The 24,987-nt window shown below is 43.4% G+C and overlaps 1 protein-coding gene across 1 annotated transcript in view; it reads right to left on the bottom strand.

Moving 5' to 3' along the window:
- The window catches only part of LOC120031417 (raftlin-like), a 64,707-nt gene that overhangs the window by 20,284 nt on the left and 19,436 nt on the right, over positions 1 to 24,987 (bottom strand). The window contains exons 3-6 of the mRNA XM_038977156.1: positions 12,457 to 12,634; positions 8,324 to 8,432; positions 6,104 to 6,575; positions 3,275 to 3,478 (exon numbers count right to left, since the gene is read on the bottom strand). Coding sequence (XP_038833084.1) covers positions 3,275 to 3,478; positions 6,104 to 6,575; positions 8,324 to 8,432; positions 12,457 to 12,634 — 963 coding nt within the window. The remainder of the gene's footprint in view (positions 1 to 3,274; positions 3,479 to 6,103; positions 6,576 to 8,323; positions 8,433 to 12,456; positions 12,635 to 24,987) is intronic.

Here is a 24,987-nt window from a genome sequence, read left to right as displayed (position 1 = left end):
AGACGTCTCCCTGCTTGGCGTGTAATTGGAAAGCCCTCTTGGAGATTGGGTTGGCCTGCCGATGCACTGGGATCACTCAGGTGAGATGCACACAGGGATCGAGTCCCTTTGCTTAAGGAGGAGCACGCTGGCTCCTGGCATGATGCTGCCAGACACTGAGTTACCGTGGGGTTGAGAGGTTTGGAGGATATGTAGTGACAACACAAATAACAGCATAACATTTTGAGTTGAGTCTTGACTGACAATGTAGTGAGTGAAACACGTGTTCATTCGCAATGGGACAATGTATTCTCATCGACTAGCCTATCCTCTCCAGGCACCTGAGGTTGAACATACTGAGTGAGACGTGCACATACTATCTCTGACACAGAGAGAGTGAACTGAAAGACAAAGAGTGACACAGATGTACTGAGAGATAGTGACAATGGCGGCGTGAGTCGTGACACCGACTGACACGGAGCACCAACCTAACTAGGACTGAAGACAGGCACTAAGTGACAAAGAGACTGATGCTAGGTTGACATAGACTTTGAGATCAACTCCCGAGATTAGGCTGGCAATACTAAAGTACCTATTAGAACATCCAATAGTCAAAGGTATATGAAATACAAATGGTATAGAGAGAAATAGTCCTATAATAACTACAACCTAAAACTTCTTACCTGGGAATATTGAAGACTCATGTTAAAAGGAACCACCAGCTTTCATATGCTCTCATGTTCTGAGCAAGGAACTTAAACGTTAGCTTTTTTACATGGCACATATTGCACTTTTACTTTCTTCTCCAACACTTTGTATTTGCATTATTTAAACCAAATTGAACATGTTTCATTATTTATTTGAGATACGATACGTTTACTATTGATACTTACGTTTATTTTAGCAATTATATTTAGTTTTGATACTTGAGTATATTTAAAACCAAATATTATTAGACTTTTTCTCAAGTAGTATTTTACTGGTTGACTTTAACTTGAGTCATTTTCTATGAAGGTATCTTTACTTTGACAATTGGGTACTTTTTGCACCACTGCTCACAGTCATGCACACACACCTTCAAGCCCTATTGGACAACCAATCTTTGGCCATAAAAATTGCCAGCACAACTTTCCTCAATTCTGTTCACTGTGAAGTAATCTCTCTCTCATGCATATGAATAGCGCCAGCTACAAATCCTCATTGTCGCGGCGGAAATAGCATAAGCTAAGTGTAACAAAGAAAACACCTCCCATCAACACCATTAGTGTCAATTGACCAGTAAACAAACCGCTCCCCCTCAGAACTCCAGCCATGGCGTAGGGCGGCAGGGGTACTGTGACACGCTGGGCCTGATATCAATCTTTAATGCCCCTCTCATGACGCCGCAGGGTGGCGGGGCCATTAACGTTACACAGGAGCTGCCTACCAGTCCCACGATCTGCAAATTCAATAACAAACTAATATCCAACCCTCCGTGCCGGCGAGGTCTCTCTGAACCCACTCCCACCAGTCTCCCGCCTCCATCCCACCTAGCCACGCCGGGATATTAAACAGGACTTATTCCCCCTCCTCACCTCCCCACCTCCTCAGTGAGCTTCACCATGGAAACCCATCTCTTCAGGGGCGAGGGCAGAGGAGCAGGAGGAGAGACAGCATGTGTGGTATTCCCCTGGACCATACCAGGCAGGCTGTCAACAGCCAGCCACAGTCGGGAGGTAGCGCCGGGTTTAGCAAAAGGCCAGCCGAGCAGGGGGAATTCATGAATATATATTCGAAGAGGCGTAGGACTGTAGGAGTAAACAACAGCGAAACAAGTACAGAGCAATGAAGGGAAACTTCACCTTGCAGAGAGATGATTCCTCTGTAACTAGAAGGTACAGGGACATACATAGTTATTAGCATTGTTAATTCTGTTTTCAAAGAGAACCTAAAAGGGGTAACTGCCTACCGGTAACCACATTTGCTTGTTTTAGGGTTGTTACATATATAGGTTATTCCACTGGTGGTTACTTTGGTAGGCCTGTGATGTCATGTAAAGTGGGAGGACATTGGGAAAGTAGATGCACGACCAAACAGTTCAGAGGAAGAGCTTAACAACAGGAACAACAAGACCTCTTTCAGGAAACAAGGCATAACAGGACCATGCAGAGCATTAGTACACAGTTGTATTGCACTACATCCGAGACAGAGGACATGATGACAATCAGAGACACTTACTTTGCACTTCTGGTGCTCTGCTGTGACTGTCATTATCATCTCCAATCAAACCGAGTGTCATCGCCACTGACAGGCTTTTATTGTGCTGCTTCTCGTTCCAGAATGCCCTTGATGTTTACAGAGAGGAGACGGTCTCAAGCGCCAGGGAGAACAGTTTCTTCTCATGCTCTAATGGATTCAGAAATGGATCTCAAAGAGGTGCTAAATTTGTCTGCACGGCCATGGGTTCTCAGGCTTGTTAAAACCAGACGCTCCTCCGTTTGATGTAATTAGCAACAAACACGTGATGTTGTCTTGGCTTTGATATCCTACCGTTCACAGTTCCCAAGAGGGTCACACGAACACAACGTTCATCTCGACAAACTTGTCTGTTTTGAAAAGGGTTTGGCAGGCTGTTCCCGATACAGTATACTCGACAAGCTACTTCTGACAGAGAGCTGACATTTCCAGATCAATACAGAACACGGCCTAGCCAATATGTATTTTTAGAATACACTCATGCTGTAATATAAGATGCATATCTTAACCACACATAAAACATGGTAAATATATTAGAATAACCTAATAGAAAATAAGGAATTATAATAACGCGGTTCATTAACCCATTCTAAAGAGAGAAAATATGCAAGGAGGCACTCATTTGCCATCAGGTTAATTATCTGTGTTTCAGAGGCGCTGATGCGTTCACTTTAGGAGATGAATGAATTATGACTCTTATTTACTCAGGCTGGGGGTTTGTGTCACCATCAGAATTAAGTGGCATGCCCCAGGGTCTAGACATGGAGTGCAATGTGCAGTAGAGGAGTAGCACAGCACACTACCAGAACAACAACAGCACAGACTGAACAGTTTGAAAAGGGGACAGGATATTTTGGCAATAGCTAAGTCATAATTTCCTTTGTCTTATTATTATTATTTTTTTTTAACATTATTTACTAATGTGGAACAAAATAAGAGGTTTGCCAGACGGATGAAAAAAGGACTGAGATATTGTGAAGAGGGCAATTACTTTGCTCGTACTATACCACAGAAGTACTGTGTGTAAAAACATGAAGTGGACGTTGGATAGTTTGTTTACCGTTGTCGTTGCCCAGGTGGAAGTATCCATCAACGAGTGAGGCCCCGTTGTTGAAGTGCTGGGTCATGTGATCCAGCCAGTTGGCCTCCACCCCTTTGACCCCCTCGTCACGGAGTTGAACCCTCAGCGGTACCTTCCCAGTGTAGTACTTCAGTTGGCCCTCACGGTCAGTTGGGTGGTTGAACAGGGCTAGCAGCTCCACCCCTGAGAACACAGAACACTCAATCTCCATCGCTATAGACTGTGCTGACATGAAACATGTCACGCAACAGAGATTTATAACGTGACAGAGTTGATACCCCGTACAGAGGTGATTTATGACACACAACAGAGTTGACTCATACCCCACAACAGAGGTGATTAATAACACATAACAGAGTTGACTCATCATTTTCCCACAATCCCCTACCAAAGGCTTGTGCCTCAATTGAAATGGTCTCCTTTAATATGAACCAATGCATACACATTTGGATGGACTTTTGTTTTGGCAGCAGCCATTTAAATCAAGTGCGGCATAATCTTCTCTTTTTAATGCTAATATCTGCCATCCCCATGTGAACCAGACGGAGGGCCAGAATGTGTTAGACTCCCACGAAGACTCACAAAAGACACACACACACACACACACACACACACACACACACACACACACACACACACACACACACACACACACACACACACACACACACACACACACACACACACACACACACACACACACACACACACACACACACACACAGTACATCAGAGGGGACCATGGTTCAGTTGCTCTGGTTTTCTGTCAGTCATTCAGTCAGACACCCAGGAAGAATGAATCATTTATAACCATTTCCTTTCTGCCACGTCTGACTGATGTGACAGCTGGCCACCAAATTCCCCAAATCTTGTCGTTTTCCACTCTTCAAAGCTCCAGAATCACAACTGAAAGACAATAATGCATCACAACTCTCCCTGCATACGTTGGAGAAACTACAAACTTATTGAAAACCAAGCCAAGTCATTACAACAAAGTCGCTCCACAAATCTTAATTTTTCTGTTTGTTTTCCCTCAAAAAGACTGAATTTAAATGAGGTTTTCACATAATATTAAAGTTGATGTTTACTCGTTCAAGGCCAGCGGTTTTGAGGAACTGCTAGCTTCACCATTCCACTAAATGCTCTGCGTCTGCAATGTGTCACAGACCGTTTATAATTCATGCATAGCTGACAGAGACCTTGCGCTAATGCATCCGACTAAACCAGACAGCTCAATGGTAACGCATTTAAAGAGAAGACAATCGTGGTAAATTGTATAACATACATTTTATAACAACACTTAGAACAATTTGTGGCATGTGTTATTTCCATTTGACAGCTAGCTTTGTATGCAAAGGGTTAAACGTGAGTTACGGTAGAGGTATAACCTGGAGCTAAAGATAATCCAGGGATTCATACCTGTCAGATCATTCCCACATGATAACCACTTCACAACGCAACTGACTCGACAATTTTAGCATCAGGGGCATCAGAGTAAAACAAATATTTTAGGGTCGCCCTTGACTTGCCCTGAGAATTGGATGGCGATAACACACAGTAGGGTGTATTGGCTATTGAGACCTGCCAGGCCACAGTCACATGGAAAATATCAGATGACAGGCCTGCTATGAGACGATACCTTGTGTGGTCCAATCATTTGAGAAAATTGACAACTAACGAGTAAACGAGCGCCTGAACGCAATTACAACATTCCAAATGGGTCCCTTTAAAGTCTGACCTGATGGATGCCTGTCCAAGTGACAAGGTCAGGCCCATAATCCTAACTGATAATGTGTACTGTGCAGAACCACTGTTGAACATGACAGCATCTGTTCTGCTAATCCACCCTCCTCAACACTGATTTAATCAGGACTAACATTTCATAATAAATACATGCTCAACATGTAGGCCAGCTTCCTCTGCAACATGATTTTTAGTTGGAGAGTGGTTAGCTTCATACTGCTTCATTTCTAAGAGGTAACACCAATAATGATGTGTGTGAGTGACCATTGTGATGTTTGTCCAATCTCTGTCTTTTTATATACCATCACGTCCTCCTCTCACACCTGTGATCCCACAGGAATGTTCTCAGCACTAAGTTTCAATAACCTCAACGCTCTTTGATGCTATTTTAGAGCACGTCGGTTTCATGTCCCGGTTTCACTTCTGACTGTTGGCGTGTGACCCTGTTCCCTGTTCCACATTCTGCTGTTGTTTACTGTACACCTACAGAATCAGGAGTCAGGAGGATTATAGGGGCAAAGCCACCCAGAACTGAGACTTTGAGTCAATTTCAGCAGTGAGCGCATTAGCGAAGAGGACAAGGGCACTTGGCACATGGTCACACACCATGCTGGCTATGCTGTGGTGGTGGTGTGGACTGTGGAGGTTTGGGGATGAGGGAGGAGGCTGAGTGAGGTGGGGGGGGAATTATCTCACTGCAATATGCACTGGAGGGATGTCCAGATGGACCAGGGTGCTGTGTCTACAGGGAGCCAAACATGTATGGGCACACACATGCACACACACACACACACAAACGGGTGCATTCAACACACATGCACATTTTATGAGCACGTTTTCCAACTGGGGTTGAAAGAGAATGTGTGAGCGAGAGCGGGAGAGAGAGAAGAGCTGTCCATCTGGTATTCTAAGATGCTGAAATATGCTAATTGAATCCCACTTTATGCTGCACCACAGTGTGAGGAAATTGAAGAACCATTTATGCTGTTTCAAGTTGAATCTTGCCTGGCATACTGTATATGAATCCAATTACATAGTAACGAATGGAAATCTGACAATACTCACCACTGGCTCTCTGAGTGTGACGGCTTGGTTTCTCCTTCAGTTCCACGACGTTTGTCTTGTTATTGTTGTGTGTCAGTGTGTCTTCCACTATAACATCCTGATCATGATCTTGCTCGCTGTCTGTGGATGGTGTTATGGGAAGAGAGGATCTTCCATCATGGTTGCTTTCCCCGACAGTAGTCTCACTCCCCCCAGTGTCCCTAGTCTGGTCCTCCCCCTCCCCACCCTTACATAAGGAGCCTTGGTCCTCATCGGCCCCAGTGTCCATTGCCTGCTCCTGGGCTCCTGGTTCTCCATTGGCCCAGGGGCTAGTGGGGCTTCGGCTACTCAGGGAGCCTAGCACGGAACTGGGGCTGGAGTGGAGGGAGAGGGAGGGCGTCTCTGGTTCTCTGGTCTGGGTACCTCGTACCCCACACGGCTCCTGGATGAAGCCCACAAACATGACCCCCTGGTCTGCAGCATCCTGGATCTGCTGGAGAGACAGATAGCAAACAACCGCTTTAGAGAGATCCGTGGACAACCTGACTTTTACAAATACTATTTAATAATACCAACCTTTCATACTGTATGCTCTGTTTATGATGAACTGTCATTTAAGATTATGTTGGCTAATCATGAGCAAGATCAATGTTTTAGCTAGTGCTCAATGGACTTTCTAAAAAATTTGTGATAACCTTGAAACACAACCTAGAACTTAAGCACACATTGTTAAGTCGTACCATTATAGAAGCATGGCTATTTTCCCCCCTGAATTCCCCTAATTTACTCCCTATTTTATCAACCAAATGGATTCCAGGGGAACTGTTTACATACCTGGTATTAGCATATAATTATAGAGCCCCCCCCCCCTCCCTCCCTCCACCCCTCTTCCCAGCATCAGCCATTCAAATTGAAATAGAGTTGATTGGATTGCAATGGCTCCAGCCCTGGCAGGACTGCATCCCAAATCAAGCATGGCTTTTCCCATTTCACTGTCATCTGGCATTTTATGTCAATATTGGGATTTTCCATCAAATGAAATTGAAATGTTAACTGTCAAGCAATGTTAATGATGCCATTCTCCATTCACATTCTGTCCCAAGATCCAACCAGAGGCAGTACATTCTGCTATCTGCAGCCGGGGACCAGGAGAATCCAAATCAAATCAGCATGGGTGCCATATCACAGGTTATCCTCTATGAAATTAAATTGTAAAACAGTCACATCGTTTCCTAGCTGCATTGTTTAATATCTATCGAACGTTCGCTCAGCACTTGCACATTTTTATTCCCAGCCATTTTGCAAAATGGAATTGCCAAGATGAAAAGAAAAATATTGTATCTCATTTGAGGGTAACGTTGCCAGTCAATGAGGGAGAGGGATCATTTCTACTGTTGTGTGTGTGTGTGTGTGTGTGTGTGTGTGTGTGTGTGTGTGTGTGTGTGTGTGTGTGTGTGTGTGTGTGTGTGTGTGTGTGTGTGTGTGTGTGTGTGTGTGTGTATGTGTGTGTGCGTGTGTGTGGGTGTGTGTGTGTTACGTCAGGTGTGAAGGTAATGGATAGCCTTTGAAATGGTCCGCATTGAATGGAAAATCACACTATTGTGTATTGCACGTGCTCAGGTCAGAGAAACAGATAAACATCATATGTTTCTGTTACATTGCTATTTATAATGACACGTCTCTTTGTTTTTAATAGACGTCTGTGATATCTCCTAATATGATACGGTCATGGCCATCAGCTTGCTTGAGAATGAGAGCAGGCCTCTGTAAAGACTTTCATATTCCAGTTCTACATAGGCTACATATTTCCTATTTTCCAGATATTAGAGAGAGTGCTCCAGGCACAGAGAGTTTGAAGGTCAGAATGAAACTCTGGTCCTCAGGCGACTGGCCGGCTGAACTGATAACCCATTTCCACTCACCAATGTTTTATTAAAACTAAGGACCGTCTCGTCTACTGGCTGTGGAAAGCGAGTCAAGATAAAGAAAACAAAGATGTTTTGCCCACAGAGTCTTTAGGACCTATAGGCTGGTCAGTTGTGTCCGTGATCTGAGTCCACTATACCCTTTTCACACGATCATGCCACCCGAACAAATCTGTGCCGACTTAATATTTTCATTCACATCGATGTCCTTTTCAGCACAGTTGTGGATGCCTAACCACTAACCAGGCCAGCTCAGTACAGCTTGGCTTGGCTCAGCTCGTCTCAGTAGTGTGCCAGGGCCTTATCTGAGGCTCACCTTCTTGACATAACCCTGGATGAGCTCAGGGGTGGGCACCTGGTCGGTAGACAGACACTGCTCCAGCTGCAGACGGTAGGGAGCACAGCTCGACTGGCTCTTCTCCAACCTGCAGTAGCAGCCCACACAGCAGGAGAGAGGAGAACAACACATTTCAGCCACAGTCATTTCAGTCTTACACGATACAGACATACACCACATTCAGTAATACATATCTGAAATGGTTGCACATCGAAATCCTTGGAAATGAAGTATTTATAGATTTATGCAAAGAATTTATGCCCATCCATATTAATAAATCACATATGAGCCGTGTTAATGTAATTGTTGGCCTGTATGACAAAAAAAAAGAACCACTTAACGTAGACACAATACAGGATTGAAAGGGGCACATTAGGGTGCGATAGGAAACCCAATGAAATACAAATCTGGTCTTGTTTTTCCACTCAGTATTGTGGGTGGATGGAATCTATTTATATGTATTTTTCTATTTTCTCTGGAGGAAATCCCACAGCTAGCCCTGGGGGAGGCCAATGCCCCAGCTTCCATCGCTCTGCTTCACTTCTCATCCTGTTGACAACACGGATGGGGCCCTTCCACCCTCGCCACAGCGTGTGTGCGTGTGTGTGTACAGTATGTACCTGTATTTGTGTGTGTAAGGAGACTTTAAACATTATCACATGCAGCCCAGGCCTAGCTCTCTCTCTCTCTCTGTCACACTGACTTCACAACACAGCGGGAACCTGAGTCATCTCTCACAGTCAACAACAACCCACAGAAGTCAGACATCACTGTCACACCAGTCACCCATCATTATTCAACTTATCCCAGATCAAATGTCAGTAGCAAACTGTGTCAAGGAAAATCTGCACATTGGATGCTCTGAATCAGGTAGAGGTTTTTGCAAACTTACTGTGCAATTCACAGCACCGTGAAGCCTCAATATAAAGGAAAACTGCTGAATTCTTGCTATTCGTTTTCCACGTTCTGTTATTGGAAATCATGAAAAGCAGATTGGATCTGTAAACCTGAGGAGGGCTCAAATCCATAAAGGACAAAGTGGGAGAAAAGTACATTCAAAAAGTCTCCCATCGCCTCTCTAGAGGCACGTACTTCTTTAAAAAAAAATCACCCGCAGTCCATTTTCTCGGTGTGAAACAGGTAACTTGCATTCAACCCCACAGCTCTGCTGTCAACCACCAGGCCACATGTGGCTAGAGTAAGTGTCAAACGCATGCCTTGGCTCCAGCCTGCAGCTGGCCTGACTGCAGCCTCCTCCTGGTGGTACGTCTGCCGGACTTCCCACTCTCTATGCAGACTGCTGCTGCTGCGATCTATTCAGCTGCACTGTCAGTCAGGTTCAACCGTTCAAGGTTCTGTATCCCGGACCACAGGGAGTATTAAAGGCACAGTCTGGGATTTGGAATCTGGGAATGGTTATTTTAATTCTTGATATGGTGGGGCGTGTTGAAGTTTGTTGAATCCCAGAATGTAGCTTTAAACCCAGAAGCCCTCACATTGGGCGCCAAAATTGCAATTCAAAAATCACAATCTCCATGACAACGGCTCGGTCAGGATCCACCATCGAACCTGTGATGAGCAATCTTTCATCCCTGGCCTTTAATAATATAGCACATCTTGTCTAATGTCAGCTTTCACAGAGTCATTAATCATTTCATTGGACGAATCCCCTCTAATGGTTTCTGGTCCATACAGCTCTCTCCCCGAGCGCATGTCAATTCTACAATTATCCAATAGATGATGAATATATCCCATCAGACACTGCCTGCTAAACTGTAACCCGGCTACGCCCCAACCAAATTGAACATTGGGAAATTTGACAGTTGACATTTGAAAATTAAAATGGTCCTATCCATTCTCTCTGTTCTGCAGATTTGAGCAGGTCACCAGCGACAAATCACAGTCAGAGACAACAGGCTTTTAAAGTTATGGCCTACTTAAAGATGCACTCCAGGATCTTAAGCACAACAAATTCGGAACGTATAGTACAAATTGGATTGAAAACATATCATTGCAAAAAAACTACCTTTGCAGGACATGAAATATCATACAAAATGAATGATGTACTGTAATACACAATTTGATGACACAGTACACAAATAAAGGGGACCACTTTTGGCTCGTGAGCGCCACTTTCAAAACGACCGGCTGAAACGATACAAAAATTTGAGAGAGTATCTTTAACTGAATAGTCGTTCCAGGTGACAGTGTTTAACATGAACAATACTGGCTCCCAGCTCTATATAGGCTACCTGCCCCTGTGTAATTCCTGGCTCTAGAAGTTTTTGCAATGTCACACTACTGTGCAGCTATATCCTTGTTCACTGATGCTTTACAATTGAGACTAATACTGTAGAAAATTGGCTGGGATTGTATCCAAAGAGACATTGTGTGCATACTAAACACAGCACATCCAGCTGCTGCTAAGCATAGCCTAGCTGCTGTTCTTGTTCTGGTCCCTGTTCCATCTCTCTATCTCTCTCTCTCTCTCTCACAGACACACTATCTCTCCCCGTCTGTCTGTCTCTCCTTCTGTCTGTATCAAGCTGACGCATAGCGCACTGCAGAGCGAAGAAGACACTTTTGGGTCTGTTTGCTTTGAGAGAGTGATGAATGGTTGCACTGTCATCTGCAGTTTTCGCTCCCTGATTCAAGGGACTGACAAGGGAATAGAAAAGGAAGATGCTACCTGGTTGATTTAAAAAAAAATCCCCCCTCCCCCGGGCTGGTGCTGATGCGAGCAGCCGTCTCCACGGTGACAGACGCTGTGATAAAGCAGGACGGTTTGGTCGGAGCCATCAAAGGATGGCAGCTCTTTCCCCTTTCTAACTCCTGCTCTTTCACACTCCAGCTGTGATCTTGTTTTCTCTCTCTATCGCTTTCTATTCCTCTCCTCATATTCTCTTTTTTCCTCCAGAGGAAGGCAACCATGTCGGTGTGTAAAAACCCCATGCTGCTGCCCATTCAACCATCCCTTTTCATACAGAATCAATATTTATGTGCTCCCAGCATAGGATTAGTGTCTGGAACTTGTTTGTGAGTGTTTTTTGTGTAGAGACAGTGGGAGAGAGGTGTGATGTATTTCCCCAGACCCTAGGAGCTCATTAATGGGCACAGGCTGTCTTTAGAAAGAAGGCAAGAGCCACCTGAGTGGATGGATTGTTGTGCTTTACAACTAACTAAACCCTCCACCTATACCAGCCAAATGGTTTGATCCTTTCAAGACAACACTAGGCAACCAGGAAGCACAAAACGAGAACAACAGGGCAAGGAGCCTAAACCCCAATATACTGAGGAATGTGCAGGAATTATTTGTCCATGTTTGGAATTATTTATTTTAGGAATCTCGAGGTGAATTCCTGGATCATAATTCAACGAGGGGAGAGTCCGGGGATTTATGGAGTCTGGCGTCACTGTCTGACCCCAGGGCTCTGGATCCACAAGAGAGAACAGACCAGGCCATAAAACACTGTTAAGAGGGGAGGGTGAGAGGTTTAACTGCTGCCCCTCTAACCTCTCTGTGGGGAAAGTGACTAGTGAGTGTCTGGTTCTACTTCACACAGGCAGTCATTCCCAGAGACAGACCTGCATGTGGCCTAACACTCTCAGTAAACATGCATGAAACCGCTGTTCTTCATAGCAGCCAGCTGGTAGAACACGGGGCACGCGAGCCACGTGGTGCTTCAGCCGGAAACCACCACCACCAGCCTCACCCCGCCATGCCCTTCACATACACTTGGAGTAAAACCATGCCCTGATCCAAGCTGACTCTCACCCAGGGTTTGCAACACTGACAGGGGCCCGGGTGGAGGGCAGATGTGGGGTGCAGCTGTGACTTTGGCCCATTCCACATGTTGGCCGGAGCATCAAAAGCTCGGAAAGAGATTATTTGCTTGCCAACGTCCAAAACAACAGCCCTGTGACAGCTAGCCCAAAACAACCTCTGTAATACCAACGTCTACATCCATGTGGTAATATACATTTTTATTTGCTATACATATTACGTAATGACAAAGATTACGTAAACACAAGTGTATTGACCCTGGATAAGGCTTATGCTAATTTTGTCAATGTAGATGCTCTGAATAAGTGCAATGTGTGTGTACTCGTACCCATCATCGAGTCGGATCAGCACGGCCCTGTAGAGCTGGTGCTGGGGGCTGACTGCGTCGGAACCACAGGGATGAATGAAGGGGTGAACGGCAACCAGGGAAAAGCCCTGCTGGTACATGTCCTGGAGCAGGGCTGGGAGCTCCCGCACAGACGAAAGACACAGTGTAGATGAGCCATCTGAAAGACAGGGAACGAGACAAGGTACAGTTTCTGAAGAACATGTGTGTGATTGGTTCAGGTGTTTTGTCATGGTAGTGATAGTAATGACTGCAGTAGTAGTAGTAGTAGTACTAGTAGTCCTCCTCCTCCTCCAGTGAATGATACTCAAATTCAGGTAAACGTGATAAACAGAAAGGAGATTCAGCAACTTTTGGAGGACAATGGAATTCAATAAATAAAAGTTTCTTTATTGTTAAAAGTAGAACCAAAGCGTTTCGGCTTTTGGATTTCTTTAGGACTTTAAAAACACAGGGAATTATCATGTACAACCAAGAAAAGTCTCACAAAAAGGTTACATTCAAATGGAATCTGGTTGAACTCATCCATGACCATGTCAAATAGAGATACAGAAACCAAACAGAAAACATCCCTATCAAATGTCATAATACTTTACTGCAGTACAACAACCCAAACGTAAGCAGGACCGGATGTCAGTGTTGATCCACGGAGCATTTTCAGTTTGTTTTGGCAATTAGCATCATGCCTTTGGCTTTGGCTCCCTGGTCTGAGAGTTAATAAGACAGGATAAAAATCCAATCAAAGCTGATTGTTTAGCTCTATGATACGAGCCGCTTTCTGAGGAGAGCTTTGATGCCTTCTCGACAGGGCTTAACCTCCCAATAGGAGTGGTGAAGACAGACGCTTGGAATTAACAAGATAGTAGACTCGCTGAGTGACCAGATATTTTGACGTGGGGGGATAAGGAAGGGGGGGGGGTATTTTCTCTTCTTTTTTCCTTAAGCCTAGTCGTATCAGCACAATCCAAGCAGCTCAGCCAAGCCATCCACAGCTCCCAGAACGCACTGTGAGGCGACATTTAAAGCGGTCCAAACAGCTGGCCCGCGTGGGAAACAGTCAAGACAAAGAGCAGGATGGAGGGAAGGAGGAGGAGAGGAGGGGTACAGAGTCTGGTTGTCTGTCTGTTTGATCTGTCACATGTGAAACAAGTTGTGGGAATGTCACTGCTGGTAATTGGAATCAGTGCGGCATAAAGTGGGAATAAAAAGGCAAAGTCCATGGGAACGTCGGGAACGGAAAGTATATGAGAGGTCACGGTCAGGTCAGGGAAGGATAATTTGGTCATAGAGAAATACTCACAGCTTCATATCACTGTATAATACATCAACAAAGAAATGCTCAGGACAATATTAGCGTAACTCTCACTTCAGCATTTGTGGTTGAATCGATGGTGGTATATACACGGGTTACCTCAAATGAAATGAAATTACGGTGTTTTCCCAGTCAAACTACAAATCAAAAAGACTTACTGTGCCTGTTTCTATTTGCCAATTACTTTGGTTGATTTCACTTTTAACTGTGCATGTCTGTGAACTAATATAATAACTCAATTGTTCTACCAGTCTATAGTACACTACTGTAACACAATAGTATGTCTTACAATACATCAGAGTTTCCCAAACTCGGTCCTGAATAACCAAGTCATCATCAAGCTTTGATTATTTGAATCTGCTCTGTAGTGCTAGGGCAAAAACACAAAACGTGCACCCCGGGGGGCCCCAGGACCGAGTTTGGGAAACCCTGCAGTAAATCATCAGTACAACAATAGAGGAAAGGGGAGCAGTGGAGCAAGCCTTGTATTGCCAACCAGGAAACAGCAGCATTGTGGAGGAGATGAAAGCTGATTCAGTGAGGATTTGAAGTCTCTCCTGGGCATGGAACCAGAGGTTCATTGTGAAACAGCTACAAAAAAAGCCTCTGTCCCCTCAGGACAGTGACTGGTTGGCTAAAAATATCCACACATTTTCTGAATCACACTCTGTCCTACTCCGCCACAATACAGGAGCTCCCAGAGCTAAAATGCATGACAGAGAAAAGAAATAGGCCACCCTCTCAAAATGTGTGGAACATAATTTTTTTCTGCCCTACTGCCGTTGGAAATGTAATTAATCCTTCTGTGATTTTATTTTCCCGTTTTGGTGATTCACAAACTCTTTGCCCTTTCCCTTGAGGCTTGGTTCTGTGCTGTGTATGTATGCCGGGTCTGTGAGATGGTGGATATATAATAACGTGACTAGAATTCTCTCTGCTTACTTTCTGAACACTCCATTGAGATGAGTAAATATAGAATATGGTTTTCATTAAGAGCCAATGGAAACACACCCATAGGGGTCTTCTTAAGTTGCCACTAATCGCTATAAGAGCTGCTCCTGAAATCTAATCCAAAAGCCTTTATACGGTGACCAACCGATATGTATATTTATCATTCAAACATCTATTTGAAGCCTAATGCAGGGTAATGCAAGGTCTAACAAAAATGTGTGATGCGGTGAGAGCGTTTATTTGGCGATAAGACCCTGTTATCCATATTTTTATACATCGCTTTTTTAGGTAGATAAATTCAGATTTGATTCTGTGCAATGTATATATGTATGTATGTATGTATGTATGTATGTATGTATGTATGTATGTATGTATGTATGTATGTATGTATGTACAGTTGAAGTCGGAAGTTTACATACACTTAGGTTGGAGTCATTAAAACTAGTTTTAAGTCGGTTAGGACATCTACTTTGTGCATGACACAAGTAATTTTTCCAACAATTGTTTACAGACAGATTATTTCACTTATAATTCAATGTATCACAATTCCAGTGGGTCAGAAGTTTACATACACTAAGTTGACTGTGCCTTTAAACAGCTTGGAAAATTCCAGAAAATTATGTCATGGCTTTAGAAGCTTCTGATAGGCTAATTTACATCATTTGAGTCAATTGGAGGTGTACCTGTGGATGTATTTCAAGGCCTACCTTCAAACTCAGAGCCTCTTTGCTTGACATCATGGGAAAATCAGCCAAAATTTGCAGACCTCCACAAGTCTGGTTCATTCTTGGGAGCAATTTCCAAACACCTAAAGGCACCACGTTCATCTGTACAAACAATAGTACGCAAGTATAAACACCATGGGACCACGCAGCCGTCATACCACTCAGGAAGGAGACTCGTTCTGTCTCCTAGAGATGAACGTACTTTGGTGCGAAAAGTGCAAATCAATCCCAGAACAACAGCAAAGGACCTTGTGAAGATGCTGGAGGAAACGGGTACAAAAGTATCTATATCCACAGTAAAACGAGTCCTATATTGGCATAACCTGAAAGGCCGCTCAGCAAGGAAGAAGCCACTGCTCCAAAACCGCCATGAAAAAGCCAGACTACGGTTTGCAACTGCACATGGGGACAAAGATCGTACTTTTTGGACAAATGTCCTCTGGTCTGATGAAACTAAAATAGAACTGGTTGGCCATAATGACCATCGTATGTTTGGAGGAAAAAGGGGGAGGCTTGCAAGCCAAAGAACACCATCCCAACCGTGAAGCAAGGGGTGGCAGCATCATGCTGGGGGGATGCTTTGCTGCAGGAGGGACTGGTGCACTTCACAAAATAGATGACATCATGAGGCAGGAAAATTATGTGGATATATTGAAGCAACATCTCAAGACATCAGTCAGGAAGTTAAAGCTTGGTTGCAAATGGGTCTTCCAAATGGACAATGACCCCAAGCATACTTCCAAAGTTGTGGCAAAATGATGAAAGAAATTAAAGCTGAAATAAATAATTCTCTCTACTATTATTCTGACATTTCAGATTCTTAAAATAAAGTGGTGATCCTAACTGACCTAAGACAGGGACTTTTTTACTAGGATTAAATGTCAGGAATTGTGAAAAACAGAGTTTTAAAATCTATTTGTCCAAGGTGTATGTAAACTTCCGACTTCAACTGTATATGTGTGTGTGTATTATTTATATTCATATATATATACACATACAGTTGAAGTCAGAAGTTTACATACACCTTAGCCAAGTACATTTAAACTCTGTTTTTCACAAAACTGTAAATGCATTTTGCCCCCCAGGAGAGGGAGGAAGATGGTGAGAGAAGCAACAAAATCCCCAAGAATCATGTTCTGCCATGGCCATCTCAGTTGCCGAACCTCAATCCAATCGAAAACCTGTGGGCTGAGTTGAAGAGGGCAGTTGATAAGCGCAAACCCAAGAATGTGAAGGATCTTGAAAGTATCTGCATAGAAGAATGGTCCAAAATCCCTCCAAATGTGTTCCTTAACCTTGTCAAACATTTCAGGAAAAGACTCCATGCTGTTGTCCTTGCTAGAGGTGGTTGTACTAAATGAGTGCCAATAATTATGAAACCTTGATTTTGGTGAAATGTATTTTGAATTAAATAATTGTATGATTTTGGTTGGTTCCATTGAAACATGAATAAAGTACGGTATTTCTCACATGTTGGTATTTTGAGTTTATCTCTATAATTATATTGTTTATATTTTTTAAAGTATTGTTTGTGCATTGCCAGTCAGGGGTGCCAGTAATTTTGGAGCACACTGTATATATCTCAAGTCAAAGTTTGCGTTTAATATCGTAAATGTGAGGGCCCTTGTTTGAAAAGCCCATAGTCAGACTGAGGCAGTCTGGTTAACGTTATCAACAAATAGGAAGCCAATTACTTTTCCCTTTTTTGTTTACCCAGAATTTATTTGAACTTACATTAACAGAAAAAAATAATAATCGTACCTTGACAAATAATGAAAGAAAAGGCTCCTGGCTGACAGCCAATAAATTGGTTTTCTGTAAAATTCTGTTAGCACAGAGTCATCAAACAAAATACTCCCATTTAACAATGAAGAGAAAACAAAATGTGGGAATTTAAAAAAATGAACTGCTTCCCCAGGTTATGTTCACACACAGGCCATATTAGGTGAAAATAAGTTTAACTGTTGGATACTATTTAAAAAAAGTAATTTGTTTAGTTGTTCTTCTTTACATGGCAACTGCCTGACATTGACCACATGAATGCATTTTCTTGTGTGTGAGAGTCATCCTCCAGAACATGATGATCCAAACAAGTTTCAAATACTTCTCAATCATCTTACACAACACATTATAGTGATATACAGTGCTTTCAGAAAGTATTCAGACCCCTTGACTTATTCTAAAATGTATTAAATTAAATAAAAATCCTCATCAATCTACACAAAATAGAGGCGCGCTGTGTTAAAGAAGCAGTGCGGCTTGGTTGGGTTGTGCTTCGGAGGACGCATGGCTTTCGACCTTCGTCTCTCCCGAGCCCGTACGGGAGTTGTAGCGATGAGACAAGATAGTAATTACTAGCGATTGGATATCACGAAAATTGCCATGAGGTTGAAGGAATTGTCCGTAGAGCTCCGAGACAGGATTGTGTCGAGGCACAGATCTGGGGAAGGTTAGCAAAACATTTCTGCAGCATTGATGGTCCCCAAATGGCATCCATCATTCTTAAATTAAAGAAGTTTGGAACCACCAAGACTCGTCCTAGAGCTGGCCGCCCAGCCAAAATGAGCAATCGGGGGAGAAGGGCCTAGGTCAGGGAGGTGACCAAGAACCCATAGGCCACTATGACAGAGCTCCAGAGTTCCTCTGTGGAGATGGGAGAACCTTCCAACCATCTCTGCGGCATTCCACCAATCAGGCCTTTATGGTAGAGTGGCCAGACGGAAGCCACTCCTCAGTAAAAGGGACATGACAGCGCACTTGGAGTTTGCCAAAAGGCACCTAAAGGACTCTCAGACCATGAGAAACAAGATTCTCTGGTCTGATGAAACCAAGATTGAACTCTATGGCCTGAATGCCAAGCATCATGTCTGGAGGAACGTGGCACCATTCCTACGGTGAAGCATGGTGGTGGCAGCATCATGCTGTGGGGATGTTTTTCAGCGGCAGAGACTAGTCATGATCGAGGGAAAGATGAACGGAGCAATGTACAGATAGATCCTTGATGAAAACCTGCTCCAGAGCACTCTGGACCTCAGACTGGGGCAAGGATTCACTTTCCAACAGGACAACAACCCTCAGCACACAGCCAAGACAACGCAGGAGTGGCTTCGGGACAAGTCTCTGAATGTCCTTGAGTGGCCTAGCCAGAGCTCTACGAACAATTCCTTCAACCTCATGGCTTGGTAAGCATTTCACGGTAAAGGTCTGTACCGGTTGTATTCGGCGCATGTGAAAAATACAATTTTATTTTATTTTACTTGAACCCGATCGAACATCTCTGGGGAGACCTGAAAATAGCTGTGCAGCGACACTCCCCATCCAACCTGACAGAGCTTGAGAAGAATGGGAGAAACTCGCCAAATACAGGTGTGCCAAACTTGTTGCATCATACCCAAGAAGACTCGAGGCTGTAATCACTGCCAGAGGTGTTTCAACAAAGTACTGAGTAAAGGGTCTGAGTACTTGTGTAAATGTGATATTTCAGTGTTTTCTATTTATCAATTTGCAAAAATTTCTAAAAACCTGTCTTTGCTTTGTCATTATGATGTATTGTGTGTAAACTGATGAGGAAAAATTGAATTAATCAATTTTAGAATAAGGCTATAACGTAACAAAATGTGGAAAAGGGGTCCGAATACTTTCCGAATGCGCTGTATATTTCACCTGGGCTGTATATTTCACCTGGGCATCCACACCCCTAGACTTTTTCACATTTTGTTGTCTTACAGCCTGAATTTTAAATGAATTAAATTTAGATTTTGTGTTACTGGCCCACACACAATACCCCATAACGTCAAAGTGGAATTATCTGTAAGGTCCCTCAGTCGAGCGGTGCATTTCAAAAACAGATTCAACCACAAAGACCAGGGAGGTTTTCCAAAGCTTGGCATACAGGGCGTATATTGGTAGATGGGTAAAAACAAAGAAGAAGCAGACATTGAATATCCCTTTGAGCATGGTGAAGTTATTAATTACACTTTGGATGGTGTATCAATACACCCAGACACTACAAAGATACAGGCGTCCTTCCTAACTCAGTTGCCGGAGAGGAAGGAAACCGCTCAGGGATTTCACAATGAAGCCAATGGTGACTAAAACAGTTACAGAGTTTAATGGCTGTGATAGAAGAAAACTGAGGATGGATCAACAACATTGTAGTAACACTGTCATGACCCATATATTTACACCTGGTGTGACATACAGTATATTGCGTTATTTTATGGCTGGTTATGACACCTACATAAGAGTTTCAAAACCCACATAAATTCAAATGTATTTTTTCCCTGCCAAGAAGTTTCCTTTGTTTGAAAGGTTGTTTCTTACATCCTTTGTTGTTGTAATGAATATTTTAAAGTAATGTTTTAACACTTTATTTCACTATCAAGAAGTAGTATGACCATCCTGTGTCACTTTAGTTGGACTAAGAAAATACACTTTATGAAAGTGTCATCATAATCATCAGTCATCAGTCAAAAAGAGGTTGTCTTGTCCTGCTCCTGAAATCTGCCCCTGCATTCATCCCAGTTATCAGCAACATACTATTGGGGTAGGTGCATATCTGACATCAATTATTATTATTATATAAAAATACTGTTGACATGTAGGCAATGGTGTAATGGAATATTTTGCCTTGTGTGGTAGGTTTTGTGTGTTTTGACACTTATGTAGGTGTCATAACCAGCCATAAAATAATGCAATATATGTCACAACAGGTCTTAATATGTCATGACAGTGTTATGACTATATTGTGTGAGGTTATGACAAGTTGTCAGCTGTTATGACCGTGTCATAATGTGTTATGACGCTAGGTGTCAAGTAAAGTGATACCAAAATAGCTGTCTAGAATTTGTTTTTATTATTATGTGCAAATATTGTACAATCCAGGTGTGCAAAGCTCTTAGAGACCTACCCAGAAGCCTCACAGCTGTAATCACTGCCAAAAGTGATTCTAACATGTATGGACTCTGGGGTGTGAATACTTATGTAAATTAGATATTTCTGAATTTCATCATCAATACATTTGCAAAAAAAAATTTGCTTTGTCATTATTGGGGTATTGTGTGTAGATAAATATTTAATCCATTTTGAATTCAGGTTGTAACGCAACAAAATGTGGAATACGTCAAGTGGTATGAATAACTTTTTGATGGCACTGTAAATGTAACATATTATACAACGGTGGGTCTAATCCTGATTGGTTAAAACCACATTCCAGCCGATGTCTATCCACAAGTTACCAAAGACTAAATCTATGATGTTAAAATGCCCATTTACTCTGTTCCATCTGACTGCGCAATCTGCAGTCTCATCAGCCCAGCCAGGCAATTTATAAACCTGATCTCCACTATAAAAAACATCTAGACATTATCTCACATTTCTTTTAGACTAACATTTAGATTTCAACAGTGGAGATTTGTATAAACCTCTCCAACATTTGCAACATTGTTTCAATATTCAAATTCGATCTCCAGCTGTCCCATAGTAATGAACGTGTCGGGAGTCGGGATGAGACAGACAGGAAGGCCGCTTTTCTCACCCAGTCAAAAATCATGAATCAGCATAATTTTTATGGCTATATACAAAGAACTATCAATAGAAAACAGGTCAAATGAAACGAAGTGCAGCTAGTTTGAAGTCTCTCCAGCTTTAGTTTGAATTGATTGTGTTAGATGTGTCATTCGCCCTCTACCATCAGTTCCATGTAAGCACCGTTGAGCTCGGCTGTTACACTTCCATCAGTCAATATGTAAAAAAATAAATGAGTAAATAAGAAATGAATAAGCTGAGAGATTTGAGCGTGTGGGCTCAAGCGACACTCGGTACTCTTCCGCTGGGGGACATGGTTCAATACGATTTGCATGAACCTTGAGTGGGGAAAAAAATAGACCCGGAATAAATGAGCTATTAGTACTCAGGGAAAAGAGAAAACATTCTTCTTGCGATCGGCTGTTCAGCATCATTTCCCCTCATCATATTAAAGCGCTGTTTATTTTCCTACCACACTAAGAACTCATTTTGCTTATGGACAATATCATATTCAGACAACTTGAAGATTATAGTGTCGTTCACCTGAAAAAGTTAGCTGCTTTGAGTTCAGGGTATGGAAGTGGTGTTTTGCATGACAAAACAAGATGCATACTGTAGAGTATAATATCCTGAAATCCTACAATATGTCATCCAAATGACAATGACTAATGTAGCACTGTGCTCAAAATGACAATAGCCGCCACCCCTTCACTATTTCTCTACTCCACTAACGGGAGTACATGGTTGTGTATTGTGGGAATACCTATGGGGTCTACTCTGTCTCCCTAAACCCTTCTTTCCACTGAGCACAACCTCTGGACCCATCTGCCCTCTCCAGGCCCTGCCCTGCCCCATTAGCTTTCATAGGTCAGGTCCCCTGTCCGCACCTCTCCCCATTTCTCCCCCCCCACCACCCTCCTGTGTTGAGAGCAGAACCTATGGACCATACTTTCCCTCCATCCCTTTCTTCTCTGGGACTAGCAGTATCATTAGTAGTCCTAGCTCACAGTGCTGCACTGTGGAGCCCCGGGGGCACAGCCTTGTGCCTTAATTACCTAACTAATGAGTCATTGTGCGAGGCCTGCTGGTGCCGTGCATTGGCCGCCACTCGCTCAGAGGTAAGCAAAAATGCACACTCTCTAAGACTTAGGCACACCAACCAAGGTAAGCACACAATCTCTCAAACACACACAAAGAGACAGACACGCACACACGTACGCTCGCTCGTTCACACGCGCACACACAGGCATTCACACCTTGTGCTCCGGCGAAGTGGGAGACAAGCTGCTCCTGATCCCTTCTCAGATACAGATGACACATTCTAATAATGTAAAACTGAACTACTGCCAGGGGTCATGTTCCAGAAGGAGGAAGAGTCACTGCTAGCCTGCTAGATGTTGTTACAGGTTATGTCAGTCTTATGACAGCTTACACGGTGGCACCGTAACAGACTGCATCATGAGAAGAGTAGGCGGTCATCAAGAGACTGGACCTGTCTGAAGCAGGCATAATCGATGAGGAGCTTAGGTTTAGTGTGTCGTTTGACTAGACAGTGAGTCTCCAAGGACTGCTAAAATGCTCAATTAATTGTACTTTTAAGTCTAGACAGTGCATTTAAGCGTCCATCTTTAGATCACCATGTACATATGCATCCCCTGCTACTTTAGATCACCATGTACATATGCATCCCCTGCTACTTTCAATCTCAGCACAACCACACATAAGCCTATAAAAGAGTGGAAAAGCACAAAGAGTTCATCAAAAGCTCCCTCTTTAAAATGTCTAAACACTACGTTACGACGGCTAAATGAAAAGGCGCTCGGCGACTTGATGCAGGGAAAACGACCTGTAATTTGTGCAGCTAGTAAAAAGGTTTATAAATAGGAAAAAAGGGCTCTCTGGAATTAAGTCTCTCCCTCCATCAGATTTGCTTAACAGGAAGTCTCCGAAGCGAGGTTTCTGAGAAAGTAGATCCGTTGACAGCCCTGTTGCTCGGAGACGGGCAGCTCTTGAGAGACAAGCAGTGTTAAATGAGCAGGCGTTCATCAATGCCCATATGAATCCATTGACGACATTCAGTGGTGCACCACAGCAGACCTGGGTTCAAATAGCATTCTGAATCTTTCAAATACTTTAGCTGTGTTTGACAGAGGTTGCCTGGTGCAATTGAACCAATCGAAAAAAAATCCCAAAAGTGAAAAACCTGCCCACCTGGCACTCCGGGCAGGAACAAGTAAACACTCAAGATCTCAAATACTATTTGAACCCAAGTCTGGCACCACAACAGTACATGAGTTTCTCCTTCCTCCCTTTAGGTTGGAGTCCATTTCCATAACATTTTCTGACATTAGGGTTCCATTGAAAGAAGCCACACTTGAATATGAGAAGTGTTCGATGCAAATTGATTGTAAGATCCAAAATTATAATCGGAAAATATGGAGATTAGAATTTGACAAAGTAGCTTGTGGTTAACATAAGGATTAGACCCCTTCAACAAGGCTAGATTTCCATTCCTTATTTACAGGTTCCTGGCATCAAATGCATTTCTGTTTACTCTCAAGTCCATAATCTTCTTTGCTTCTGTTCTTGGTTTATATAATGTATGAGAATGTTTTGGGGAGGGATACCAACGACCACAGCTCCAGCTGTGAGACTATTACTTTTTAGGAAAACATTGGGAATCTGTCTTAGAGAGGGTTCATCTATAATGCCTACCATCTGGGTTTGTACTGTATGTATAAATCACCACCACTATGACTATGGGGATCATATCTTTTCACGTCATGAAAGATTGCACTGTTTGAGAGAGATACTGTAAATGCTGTATGGTAGGTCTGTCTGGGTATCTGTTGGTGACAGAGGTTGTGTGTGTGTCTGTGTTTCTGTACTGTACGTGGGTGGAAGGGGGTACCCACATTGATAATGACATGCAAACAGCCCTAGGCATTCCTCTGGGATCACCAGTTTCAACATCTCACGTAGTGCCCTTCGTGCCTCCATAATTATTACGGAAGAGTACACAGGGTACGGAGAACCACCACCACAACTCAATACCTCAATATGCCTAGTTAAATAAAAGGTTCAAAAATGTTTGAAATAATAACCCAATGGAGTAGAACACCTCAGTACAGTAGTATTGAATCTACTTGTCACGTTCCTGACCTGTTTTCTCTTGTTTTGTATGTGTTTATTGGTCAGGGCGTGAGTTTTGGGTGGGCAGTCTATGTTTTCTGTTTCTATGTTGGTTTTGGGTTGCCTGGTATGGCTCTCAATCAGAGGCAGGTGTTTGACGTTTCCTCTGATTGAGAGTCATATTAAGGTAGGTTGTTCTCACTGTTTGTTTGTGGGTGGTTGTCTCCTGTGTCTGTATGTATGTTCGTGCCACACGGGACTGTAGCGTTGGTTTGTAGTCTGTACCTGTTTCGTGCGTTCTTCGTTATATGTAAGTTCACATGTTTTAGGTCAGTCTACGTTCGTTTGTTGTTTTGTAATTATCAAGTGTTCTTCGTGTGTTTAGTTTCGTCTTGTAAATAAATCATTTATGTCATCATACCTCGCTGCAAATTGGTCTTCCGATCCCTCTCTCCTCTCCTCATCCGAGGAGGAGGAGGAATTAGAGTTCCGTTACAGAACCACCCACCAAATTACCAGGATCAAGCAGCGGGGAGAAGGGCAGCGACAGCAACCGCAGAGATCCCAGGATTCATGGACATGGGAGGAGATCCTGGACGGCAAAGGACCCTGGGCTCAGCCAGGGGAATATCGCCGTCCCAAGGCGGAGCTGGAGGCAGCGAAGGCAGAGAGGCGCTGGTATGAGGAGGCAGCGCGGCGACGCGGTTGGGAGCCCGAGAGTCAGACCCAAAAATTTCTTGGGGGGGGGGCACACGAGGAGTGTGGCAAAGCCGGGTAGGATACCTGAGCCAACTCCCCGTGCTTACCGTGGAGTGAGAGGGCGTCGTACTGGTCAGACACCGTGTTATGCGGTAAAGCGCACGGTGT

The sequence above is a fragment of the Salvelinus namaycush genome, chromosome 37, assembly GCF_016432855.1.
Source record: "Salvelinus namaycush isolate Seneca chromosome 37, SaNama_1.0, whole genome shotgun sequence".
In the NCBI taxonomy this organism is placed as follows: Eukaryota; Metazoa; Chordata; class Actinopteri; order Salmoniformes; family Salmonidae; genus Salvelinus; species Salvelinus namaycush.
Note: the sequence above shows the minus strand (reverse complement) of the source record. Positions and strands in the feature narration are given on the sequence as shown.